Raw genomic sequence first — 12,598 nt, 5'->3', positions numbered from 1 at the left:
CAGGTCCCCAAACTTCCTCCTCTCTGAAAAGTCTAAGGTATATAGCAACACCTGCTGCATACTTCACACAGCTAGAAGCACCTAACCACAGAAGGGCCTTGATCCTGGCTTGCTGTGACACCCTTCCCTCAGCTGTCCTAGAAGGAAGATCCAGGAGGATCCCCTTCCCGGAATGTCTCTACCCCTGTGACTCCAGGGCAAGTTGAAAAGAAACTATTGAGAAAGTCCTCCTTCACTGCCTATTCTGACATACAAAATGCCCTTATTCTCCCACTACTCCCTCCCAGGACACTCCTATGTTTCCTTATTACACTCCGATTGTAATCCCTCTATAACATACAACGTTGCCAAGTTTTGTATGGCAGCGTGTCAAATCCGCCAGGCTCTGATCGCCAGCAAGAACTATATTTTCCAGCTATTCAGCCCTATTGCTCTTATTCTTTCAGTTTATCTTTTAACTGACCACAATGTTTTACAGGCACTACAGCAATTTTATAGTATGCAACTTTTAACCATCTTATAGATTCTAGCCCTATTATGACTCTATAGTTGTCGTGCTATTAACAATTTTACAGTAGTTCTACCACTTTTTACAGTAAGTCATAGATTTTAACCTTGGTAGTCTTATAGCAATTTTATAGTAACTTTAGTCTTGATGCTTTTAGACATAGACCCTATTGGTTTTTAATTGCTTCTACTTTTAACGATATGTGTTCTGTTTAAATGTATGCTGGTGTAAGACCATAACAAGGACTAGCCGGCCCAGTGCAGAGCTTCTGCGCGCTAGTTCTCCCTGCCTCTAATCCTGACTGGTGTGGCCAATCAGGCCCCCTGCCCCACTTTTCCCACCTCCACTTTAAGCTGCTCCCTGCCATCTGGGATGGCAGTGGAGGCAGTGAAACCTCCTTCCTTGAGCCCTCCTGCAGCTCAAATGACAGGTCGGGCCATTTTTGGCCCATTTCAGGGCGCTCTGTGCACCCAGCCTATCATTTGAGTGGCAGGAGGGCCCAAGGAAGGCAGTTTCGCCACCTTCACTGCCATCCCCTCCACGGTCTCTCCTCTCCGCTGGCTGCACCATTGGAGCACTGCGCCTGCTGCATCCCCACCACCAGAGCCGCTTCCTATCTGTGCCTTCTCCTCCAGGCACGGGCCGCGTTTTCATTGGTCATGGCTGAGGTGGGGCTTGCCACATACACCCTAAGCTGGTTATATATAGATAGAGATATGGATTGACTGGATGAGTATAAGGCAACTTCTTGTGTTCCGAAGGTCAGTGCATGGAGAATCACCACATACCTTTCAAGTTCTGTAGAATTAGGAAACTATCCTTGATTTCTTGTAACAGAACTCCCAGAATTATTGCATCTATTTAAGTGATGTATGTGGCCATGGCTATAGGGCATCGCTGTCAGGGCGAGTATGGCTATAGGGGCCACCTGCTATCTAGAGCAGGCGAGATGTAGAACACCCCCCCCCCTCCACACACACACCCAACAAAGGAGCCTCCGAACCTCATTTCGCAGAAGAGCCGGCTGGCCCCGCTGCACAGGATAAGAGAGCGCCTTGCTTGCAAGCTGTCCTGCCTTATTTTGGTTGGTTTAACCCCGGTAGTTTTTTAAATCCTCAGTTGGCCGTTTAAACAAAGCTGTTAAGGGAGGAGGTCCCAACACTTGGGTCCCCGGAAAACACTGGACTACAACTCCCCATCATCCCCCCAGCCATGGAAAGTTCGACATCTGGAGACCCGAGGTTGGGAGTTCGTGTTTGGAGGTGTTTTATCCAGCAGTTCCCGGGTCCGCTTTCTTTGAATCCAGTGGACCTTGTATTTTTCAGAGTCTTGACTAGGCACTTTTTCCTGCCTGCCTCCACCTCTTTCCCCGTAGCTCTTCGAGAACACGTCACTTTCTGGATACTGAAGTCTGGATACTTCGTTTAAGCGCGGTCTCTCCTACTAGCCGCCGGGAAGGCTACAAACCTCAAGAAGCTAAGGAGGCGGGACTTTCCCCCGACGCGGCGATGTCTGCGTGCCTTCGATGTTTGCGTCGTTTGCCGGCTTAAAGGCTGATGTGGGTTCAGGTTTCCGTGGCTTTAGGGCGGGAGGCGTTAAACGGGAGAGGGGATCCCGAGTTATACAGTAGTTGTTCTCAAAGGCATGGAGCCCTTCTTGGTTTTGAGGCGGTGTTAGACTGTGGACGTCGTCGCTTTTCGATTAACTCCATCTTTGTTCCAGCAGCTCGAGTCCCCCCCACCCATTTCAATATTTTGGGGGGGGCACCCCTTATTTAAGCCAAGCCGTGTCCGTGAGCGACTATTTTTAAAAAAGGCACACACACAGTACAACAACCGCTTAAAGGCATTATATAAGCATGCGCCTTCCCCCAATTTTTTTAATTGGAAGGACTCTGTCTCCTCCCACCTTCTCACGGCTGAGTTTCCGAATCGGAAACTGTCTGCGGGGCTAAGTAGGGCGGACTCAGCCAAGCCGGGTAGTGGGAGGAACCTGTGGGGCAAGCTTCTTCCTGTCTCGTTTCCTCCCTCTTTCCTTTTTCTCTCGGTGGCGGCATGGCCGACTTTTTGGATCTAGAGAGCGTGAATGAAGTTGAAGCTCCGATTTGTACCAGCAGCTTTCTGTTCGGTAAGTAAAGGGGAAGGAGATAGAGATCGTCTTGTCTAATAATAGGAAAGTGAGGTTGGTGACTTTGATCGAGCGATCGAGTAGGGCGATCTTTGCACTCGAGACGGACTGGGTACCTTGGGGTGCGCAGAGGTGTGTCTGTGTAGTTTGATTGATTGGAAAGGGGTTGTTTAACGGGGCTTTAACGTTGGGAACGCGGCCCTGAACCTGAAAAGCTCAGGACTCCGGAGCACGTGGCCACGTGCCACTTCCTAATCTAAGCAGTGTTCAGGTTGCCCAAGTCGTAAATGACTCCACGTGGCTTGGCTCGTTGTACTGAAGGCGAAGGAAGAGCTGGTGGATTACAGCGAGTTTTTTTGGCTCCTAAGAAAATTAGGGGCGAAGTGTCCCGTGGTGCCAGGACTGTAGCCACAAACGCACACCCTTCTAAATTGAAACGTTCATCGAGTAAACGTGCATAGGGTCGGGTTGTAAATACAGCAATAACTCCTTGCCCTTAATCATGTTGGAACCATAATACAGAAACCTGTAGCCGTCTCTGGTAGTCTAAAAAAAACGAAGCTTTTGAACGAAGGTGGTGTAATTTGTGTTTGTAATTGCTGTGTACTATTCTTTTTTTCTTAGTTAGATTATTGGGATACTTAAGAGAACGTGAATCGGAGGCCATGGTGATTATTGTATTGTTTTACTATACAAACATTGAAAAAGCCTTTTGTTGGAAATTGAAACAAATCCTAAAGTTCAGGTCCGGTTAAAAGGAGTTTGGAACAATATGAATGCCCGTTTCTTTCAAATGCAGATAAGAAATGAAAGACAAAATGTCTGGAATGGTAGATGTGAATATTAACTATTATGTTTCTTTAAGAGGTATTCCAGATTTGGGTTAAATTTGGACTCTGGTATTAATTCTTTAAATAACAAACTCCCCCTGCAAAAGCACTCTGATCCTTACCATCTTTCACATTACAAGAGCTTTCTAACTTGGTGGTCTCATTCTTACCAACAAAGACAGAAGTTAATTTCCCTCCCCCCCCCCAAGTCTTCCCTATGTTTAAAGCCAATTCTTTAGCACACACTGGTTTTGGATTTTCAGGTCTGTGGCTGAAAATTGGGATCATGTTGGTTCCAAGCAAATGTGAGACAGTGGTTCCTGCAGTACCAAGGAATATCTCACAGCATCAGTGTAAGAAGAACATTGTCCTCCTAAAGATGCCACAGATTTGCTTTGATCGCCTTGTCAATTGAAATGTTTGTGTTGTGTTTTCTCCAGGATGTGAGCTGAACAGCAGTGCCCGATCCTACACTTTTAAAGTGTCTGAAGAGGATGACTCTGATCATATTCTGGCTTTGAATACGGTGAGACAAGTCTCATCCAGAGACAAGCGCACACATTCATTATTGACTTATTTACTGCTTCATACATCAGTCTCTAAGTGGTTTACAAACTATTCAGACAATAAATAAAACTGTTAAAACAAACACAGCCAAACATCTGTGTGCACTTTTAGGCCCTCTTAAAAGCTTACAAAAGTAATACTCCACATCTGAGCTGGGAGTGTATTCCAGAGTTTCGGAGCTGGTATTGAAAAGGCCCTGCTTAGAAGCCCCAGAATGTTTAGGCATTCAGAGAAGCCCCATTTGGACATTATTTTTAAAAAGAGGCTGTACTCAGTCCCGCCTCCTAAAGCTTTCTGAAAGTTCCACCCAGCACGTCAATCACACAGCTCCCCCTCTGTGTCCCTCACGCTTGCAGCCTTCGGTGAACACTGTAAACGTGATGGCAGGCGCTTCTGTGATCGAGAGGCTCTGCCACCGAGGCCTCCTAATCGCGGAAGCCCCCGCCATCACACAACATTCATCTGAAGAGATTAATGCTGTGCTAAGCATGAAGCGTGGGTTGGTGAAGAGTGATGGACAGGGGGCGAGACTTCCAGTCTGTTTCCAGCCCTGTAAGTATGTTTGGGAGCGTTCTCCTGAACAGGGCTAGAGTTATCGCCAGCTATCACTAGCACGACTTGACTGCACTTAGCATTCCATATCTTTCTCCGAGAAAATCTTTATCTACCAACTGTACTAGTTGCCATTCTGCTTCTGGGCCCGGTTTATTATCTTTAAAATCTGGGACCAAGTTGTCTTAAGGATGGCCTACTCTCATGTGAACCTACCCTGGTAGCTGCATATCAGCCCTTGCTCTCTGGCCCATCATTTGCTTAAATGCGTTTGGTGAATACCAGAGATCTTTTCAGTAGTGGCAGTCACAGTTGTAGAACTCCCTAGGGAGATATTACATGCCTTCATACATGATACCGTAGCTGGGGTTCTTACAGCCCTAATTTTCTCTGCCCCGACTAATTTGTGTGTGTGCAAACAAATACTTTACAAATGACTGATGGGGCCAGATAAGCTGCCCCCCTACTTTTTTTGGCACCCCCAAACCTTTAGGCTGACTATGGGCCTATTTTTTAAACAGGCATTGGAAACATGTCTTCCCCCTAAGAGTTTCAGTGCTAGTTTTAATGGATTTTACCCTGCTGCTCAGTGTTTTTCATATGTGTTGTGATTCACCTTTTAAATTTTGTAGTTCTTGTTTTAGTGTTTTGTGTTCATCACTTGTTAAAGTTTTTATTTCCAAAAAATGGTATCAAAATGTATTAAACATTATTTATTAGAGACATTTAATATACCGCCCACTCCGAAGACTCCTTTTCTTTCTCTGTATTCTTGTGCCACATGTGGCAGCACAAAAATGAAGCACAAATAAATTAAATGCTTTGTCAGTCAAACTGTTGCATTCATGGCTGGAGAACCATAAAGCAGGGACTGCGGTTTTAAGGGTGGAATCACTAGGAAGGATACTAATTCAGTACCTTTCCCTTATGTAGCCATGCCCGACTATTGAAGGAAGTACATTGTTGCACTTGAGGATTCAAATTTGAGGTTGCTGTATGGATCATCCTAGGCAAGCTGATGCTCTATGTCTAGAAAGTGAAGTAGAATACATCTTGCAGCACTGGCTCAATACTAATCCATTTTCCAGCACTGTGTCCTATAAGGCGTGTGCGTGCTCACAAGTTTTTGGATATCCGCTCAGTTCATTTTAGATCCCGCTCAGGTTGAATCAGGAACGCCCCATTCTGAATGCAGGTGCACACACACTGCCTTGATACTGCCACCCAGAACAAAACTCATTCCGCACAGAGATGAAAAAAATTAGAGGGAGCACTGTTCCCCTGGATATAGAGGGTTTAGAGTCACTCAGTGGTTGAGCATCTGCTTGGCATGCAGAAGGTAACAGGTTCAAATCCTGGCATCACTAGATAGGAATGGAAGAGACTGCTTCCTGAAACCTTGGAGAGCTGCTGCCAGTTATTGTAGACACTTCTGAGCTCGATGGACCAATGGTTTCATTTGGTACAAGGCAGCTTCCTACATCCTATTCTCCTATGAGACGAGAGCTAAAGAAAGTTCCTTTGGCTGAGAGATGAGTCCTTTGTAAGATCCAGAGTAGTTGAGCATATGAGGGATGTGGCTGGTGAAAAGGCAAGGCTGATAAATAACTAGGAGTAGCCGTTGATTGGACTGGGTCAGTTTAACACGGCATTGTCTTTTTCTGGGAGAGACTCAGCTGCTGTTTCAGAGAAAATGAAAGGCCCCTCAGGTGTGTGTTGTATAAATTTAGTAAAGCTGTTGGGGTGTGGTTGAGTGCAGCATTTTTCCCAATACGGTTAAAGGGGCCCAGATCTCTCCCCCCCTTGCTGGAAAAGGGGGTTGCACCTTTAGAGAACTAGGTTAGGGTAGAGGCTCTGCTTTGCCACTCACAATGTAGTCCTAGCTAGGCTACCAGCTGCCACTTCTAGAGGGTATAACAAGCAGTCCATTAGTACTTTCCCCAGCTATAGGCCCAGGAGATATGGAATTGAGAGGAGGTCTTGTGAGCTTCCAAATTAAAGGTACATATTTCTAAAGCACCTTTAAAAAGACATTTAAAAAGACACACACACAAGCTTTAAGTACATTGGGCTTATGGTGCGAGTTTCACCACCGTAAGCCCAAGTCTTTGTTATTGTATCCATAACTTTTGTGGATATACCCACTGTACATCTGTCTGTCTGTGTGAGGTGGTTGTTGGGGTTCCTGGGTACCCTATGTTACTCATAGGGTCATAGGAAGTCACTTTGCAAAGTTTGGTCCCGATAGCTCAAAGGGTGTGGGAACGTATAGGGATCAAACAGATATTCACTAATCTAAACCAATATCAATAATGACAGCACTTTGCCTGCAAAAATTAATGGGCTTCTGCCCTGTTGGTTTTGAAACAAGACTTAAAGTGTCAAAGAAGAGAGGAGGCCTCTTCAAGTGTTGCTAAACCAGCCATTGTTGACTCTTCTGTCTCCTTTCTCTTTTCCATCTTCAAGGTTTGTCTGTCGGAGGGTGCCAAGGATGAATGCAACATTGTGGAAATTGTGGGGCGTGACTATCAGAACCAGGAGATTGCTGTACCAGTGGCCAATCTGAAGTTGTCTTGCCAGCCATGGGTAAAATGACCTGTGATAGGGTTGGGAGATTGGGTACTTGGAAGGAGTCAAGTGTGTGTGTATGTGGGGGGGGGGTGATCGCCATCATTGCAGGGAGAAGAGCTTTGCTCTAATTAGAGGCATAGGGAACTGAACTGTGGCAGCGCTTTTGATTTTTAATCATGTGAGTGCCCCAAACCACACCCCCTGCATCTGACATCAGACCCAGGGGGCGTGGCCTGTCAGCCCCTGCAGAGTTTCCTCAGTCAGCCATTTGTTGCATCACTGACTGGGAGCTCCTTTCCCTGCCTCTGCATGGAAATTGCTCTCAGTCAGCAATTCAACAAACCACTGACTGAGGAAGCTTTGCAGGGGCTGACAGGCCACGCCCCCTGTTTGCCATCAGACATGGGGCATGGCTATTGCCTGGGGAAGGAGTCCATTCAGACTCTCTCCCATCCTTCCCAGTCAGCAGTTATTGTGTTCTTTTAAAAATGCGATTCATTGAAATGCTGACTGGCTGGGCTCCCCCGCCCTGCAGCCATTATTTCAATGAAACACTGGCTGGGGAGGAGAGGGGTGTGCCTCATGCTTCCAGTCAGGGAGTGCTTGTTCACCAGCTGGGTGTGGGAGGGGTCGAGGAGGTGCCTTGCTGCTCCCCGCCCCCCGGCCAACTCTGGCGGACAGTCCTCCCCATGCCCCTAGCTTTAATAGATAACCCCAGGCCTTGCAAATTCAGACCATCTGATTTGTGAAAAGACTTGGTAATGCTTGCAACATACAAAGAATACTGCCAGTGTCATGTGTACATGTCACCTCTGGAAGGAGAGATGTACAAGCCTGCAGGGAATTTCTGTCTTATCCCCATCGGGCCTCCCACCAAGGGAACTCTATGGGCCAAGGGAACTCTATGGTGCTAGGCTGTAGTTGGGCCATGGATTGTTCCGACAAGTAAAAAACGAAAAGAAGAGGATTCTTCTCTCCCAGAATATATCTTGTTGCTAATAACAAAAAGAATAACAAGCAAAACACATTCATTGACAAAAAGTCAAGGCACACAGTTGAATAGAGAGATTCTGATTCAAAGTACTGTAGCAAGTACAAAGGGAACAATAATAAATACAAAAGGCAAGCCTTCAGAATAAAATGTCCTCCCCCCCCCCCCCGGCTTCCTAAAACGCTTTCCAAGTTAACTTCTCTGCCCTAGTTATTTTAACGCCACAGTAAAATCCACTCCAGTTCTTTTCCCTTCTGCCCCAAGTTAGTTTCAGGCCTTAGCTCTCAGTTTCCCCACTCCCAGTCCAAAACAAAGAAATCAGAAACTGATGAGCTCATTGTTTTGACTGGGAGCAGAGAAGTGGAGGTCGGGCACAGAGTGCATGGCAACAGGTGCTGTTCTCAGCAAAAGTAGGACTGTGAATAAACAGCACTAAATGGTTTTTCCTGGGACAAAATGGCCCTGCTCAAGTCCTTCTGTCAATTTAAATTCAAACCCACCAATAACTGAGTGCTGTCCATAACACCAGGACTTTGTGTTAGGTTCTGGAGAGTTCTCCTCTGCAGTCTCCATATGATCATGTCAAATGTGTGACTTGGTGCAGTATTTGTATCACAGCTGGGATATGTTAGTCTAGATTGGAAAGCACTAGAGCAGAGTTTGAAGGCTGGGAATAAAGGTGCTCTGTTTAGCTGTTTGGGGTAAGTTCAGGGCTAAGTTCATGGCTTAGATGAGAGAGGATAGAGGTTGACTTTCAAATCCATCTGAGTTATGGAAAGAATAAAGCCAAGAGTTCCACTGATCTGAGCAGGTATGTCAAAGGTATATGAGGCTTCTTTGTGGTTTTAAATTCTGTGTGTGTGTTTGGTCTAATTACTTGAAAGGTTGAAATTCTTAAAAAACAACAACTATGTATGGATTTATTAAAATTGGAGACTGTCCTTCTTCCTGTCACATTTTTTCTGTTTCTGATCTTTCTCTTCACAGTTGAATTTGGATGACTTTATGCTGCGACCCCCAGTGACCTTCAGCCTGCGCTCAGGATCTGGCCCTGTCCATCTTGCAGGGCAACACCAGATCCGTAAGCAGCTCTGATTAAGATTTGGGGAGCTGCCCTACAAATTAAGAGAAAGGGAGAGATGGGTATTGTGCTGTGATGCAGGCAACTGTAAGGAATGACCTTGTGTGGCCCTCCTTTGTCCTGCTGTGTTCATAGCTTGGTCATTTGCATCATTTTGTCAAGTGGTAAGAAAGACCTTACTACACTTCAGATGCAGGGTTGTGTCAGAATGTTTTCCCTACTTGGCCAGTGATCTAGATATGCACCCTCCATCCACTAAGAGGAAGGATTTCTTGAAGAAAAACTTGACCAGAGGAGGCTTGATTAGGAAGCACTGCCCTCTTCCTTCCTAAGCCAGATTTTCTGCTGCCTCTCGCAAATAGATGTATTTCTGAGTACCACCCACCCACCCCAAAAAACAATCTGAAAGAAACACTGTATAGGCAGGGTGGCGGTAGTAGTAATAGATCCAAGGAGTTATCTTTCAGTGCTAAGCAGGGTCGTGTGATAACAGGCCTGTTTGGGTCTCAGTTCACAGAAAGGATCTCTCAGATGATGAGTTCAGTGAAGAGGAAGAGGATTTTAGTGAGGAGGATGAGTTTAGCGAAGAGGAAGAGCTCTCTCCGATCAAGCCAGCCAAGAAGCAACGGAAGTCTTAGCCCTGAAGGTACGTGGTGGTGGGAAAGACCCGACAGCTTTGAGGCTAAGGGATACCTCTGTGTAACCACCCTGAGCCTTTTTTGGAAGGGCGGTATAGAAATCAAATCAATCAATAAATCAATAATAAATAAATAAATACCTACCATGATGGAGCACCATCTTGTTCTTGGGTTGCTGAAAGTAGGCTCATCACAGCCTTTCTAGTTCAGAGCACCGTAGCAAAAATGTTGCAGCTTCCAAACAAAAAAGCTCCATGGCAGGGAGACATGTCGAAGCTGTGATTCTCCCTCTTCGCTTGAGGATCCAGAATTTCCCCAGAGTTTGCTCACTTTCTCATCTGCTGCACAGTAGAGTTAGCGTTGTGGTTGCTGCAGGAGGCAGTATGGCCGGCTGGACCACTGTAGTACTCGGGCAAGAGACGTTGCAGCTGCAGATGTCTGTCCTTCCATTCTTAACAATCACAGGTGCTGACTTTGGGAGTGGGAGGTGACAATCAGGTCTCCAGGGTCATTTTAAAATACAACTAGTCTCGTAGCCCTACCTTATCAGTTTCCAACCTCTGGACGTGATGGAGCCAGCTCTGGGGATGAGAGGTGGCTTTTCCCCCTTCCCAAACTCAGGTCATGGGTCTCTTACTCTTACTCTTACTCTTACTCCATTGGTGTGGATAGTATTTTGAGGGCCTCACTGCCTTGCTTAGTTGCACTTTTTTTCCTTCTCTTCCTGCAGATTTTAGTCTTCCCCGAAATGCAGTGTTACGACGCTTCTGGATTTCCTGGAAAGTTTGGTCATATTGTCTGTTTGGCTGACACAAGTCACTGATGCTACTGACTGTAGCGGAAGCTACTGTTTGTGGAGTCCCAGAAGACTTTTAAAATGCAAATTTAAGGAGTGTGTTTCCCTTCCAACTTGGAAAGACTGGTAGCTGCTGTGCCTTCTGCTCAGATTTTCTCTGTATTTATGTTTTATTGTTTTATTGTTAAATGTGTATACCGCAATCAATTTAATGATTGTTTCATTAAAACAATCCCAAGGCGGTTAGATCCAACTGATCTTCCATATTTAGAAGAGTGCCCAAAGATAAGCTAATGACGCTACTGATGCTATTGTTCAGTTTTTCTTTTTCACATCCTTTTCTTCTTTCTCCTTGTGAGGCTGCCAAGAAGCAGGGAATACATCCCCATTTTTAAGGACCCATACCCTGGGAGAAATAGGCAACACCACTGGACCTGCTTCATGAAGCTTGTGTGTCTGGAGCTTCTCTGTGGGTGACTGGCAGCTAAATCAGTTTGTGTGTCTGTGGACAAATCCGTGTCTGCTTCCCAGTCACCATCCAGATGCAAGCAGAATTCACTTTCTGAAAAAGTGTAGATTTGTGTATTCTGATTATTTTAACCAAATTTTGAATGCTTTATTATGTAGGGCTTAAGAGAGAAAAAAGTATGACTGTTTATAACTTAAGTTTAGAATGATGAAGATGAATGCAATTTGTGTATATTTCTCAGGCATCATTTCCCCTTTAGTCCAGGAATTCTCAAACCTTTGTCCTCAGGATGCTGTTGGACTACAATTACCATCATCCCCAGCCACAATGATATTGGGGATAAAAGGATTCGTAATCCAGCAGCATCTGTGGACACAAGTTTGAGAACCAATCCATTAGTCCATTGTTCTCTCTAACAGGGATTCCCAGATGTTGTTGACTACAGCTCCCATAATTCCCAAGCAAAGGCTATTGCAGCTGGGGGTGATGGGAGTTGTAGTCAACAACATCTGGAAATCCCTGTTAGAGGGAACACTGCATTAGTCCCATTCTTCAGCTGTGGAGAGCTGTGTTAATTTGCCAAAGATCTGAGTCACAGTCGTCCATGCTGTGGTTCAGACTTGTCGGCCTCAGTCCCACACTCTTGTGTTGCCTCTCTCTTTTTAGCTGTTTTACTTTTTAAAATAAACACATTTGTAATTTTTGGACTGTAATTTGACTTGTTTCCTTGTCAAGAGGTAGAGTGTTGAATCAGGAACACTGGAGTAGCATCACCCACTTTCCACTTTTGTCATCTTGTTCCCTGTCCAAATATGCTCATGCTGTTGCATAATTCGTTCCCTAGAAGAGATTACACACATGACTTCTCTCCCTGCTTGTCAGGGGAGAGGGGAGCTTAAGAGAGTGATCCATGGCCAGACAGATGGTCAGGTGGCTTTGAATTGTGATCCCAGCCTTCCTAGCCTGTCTGACTTAAAAGCTAGGGGGAGCCCCAGCTGACTTTCAGCTTGCTTTTCTTCCATTAAAGAACCAGACATCTTTTCACTGAATGTTTCTTCGAGAAAGAGGCTGCCTGAGGAGTGTGTGGTTGGGCATGATGCCTCTTCAGCTGCCATTAGCCTGAGACACGGATTGTGTAAAATTTGCATAATGGAGGTTGTCTTGTTTTTGCTGCTGTGATTGATCAGGCTTGGGCTGTGTGTGATCTTTTTAAGTGCTTGTAATCAGTTCAGCCAGTTAGTTCAAGACCCTCTTAAGGCCCAACAAGACTTTCAGCCTATGGCATTCTCACATGTCAGGAAGAGAGGCTCCAGGCATGTTCAGTCAAGAGTGATAAACAGGAGAAGCTGGTGGAGGGAATTGGCTTCATTGAGTAGGGGTGCAGGCCACTATTAAACCATTGCACTCTCATTTAATGGAGCCCTAGGTGTAGGGGGGGGCTCCATTACACATCTGCTCTTGTAGGTGG

At 45.6% G+C, this 12,598-nt stretch overlaps 1 protein-coding gene across 2 annotated transcripts; it reads left to right on the top strand.

Moving 5' to 3' along the window:
• The first annotated feature begins 2,024 nt into the window (after positions 1 to 2,024).
• Positions 2,025 to 11,843, top strand: NPM3 (nucleophosmin/nucleoplasmin 3). 2 transcript variants are annotated; one of them, XM_053304804.1, is made up of 6 exons: positions 2,047 to 2,635; positions 3,906 to 3,991; positions 7,051 to 7,170; positions 9,134 to 9,227; positions 9,738 to 9,873; positions 10,596 to 11,843. In XM_053304804.1, exons 1-5 carry the CDS (start codon positions 2,563 to 2,565, stop codon positions 9,863 to 9,865), a joined length of 501 nt encoding a protein of 166 aa, XP_053160779.1. In that variant the 5' UTR covers positions 2,047 to 2,562; the 3' UTR covers positions 9,866 to 9,873; positions 10,596 to 11,843. The 2 variants fall into 2 exon arrangements, with proteins under 2 accessions (XP_053160780.1, XP_053160779.1); XM_053304805.1 differs by lacking the exon at positions 9,134 to 9,227 and having other exon boundaries at positions 2,025 to 2,635.
• Positions 11,844 to 12,598: the final 755 nt, after the last annotated feature.

Source organism: Hemicordylus capensis, chromosome 3 (assembly GCF_027244095.1).
Source record: "Hemicordylus capensis ecotype Gifberg chromosome 3, rHemCap1.1.pri, whole genome shotgun sequence".
Lineage (NCBI taxonomy): Eukaryota > Metazoa > Chordata > Lepidosauria > Squamata > Cordylidae > Hemicordylus > Hemicordylus capensis.
The sequence above is the reverse complement of the archived record's forward strand: the minus strand, read 5'-3'. Positions and strand labels throughout refer to the sequence as shown.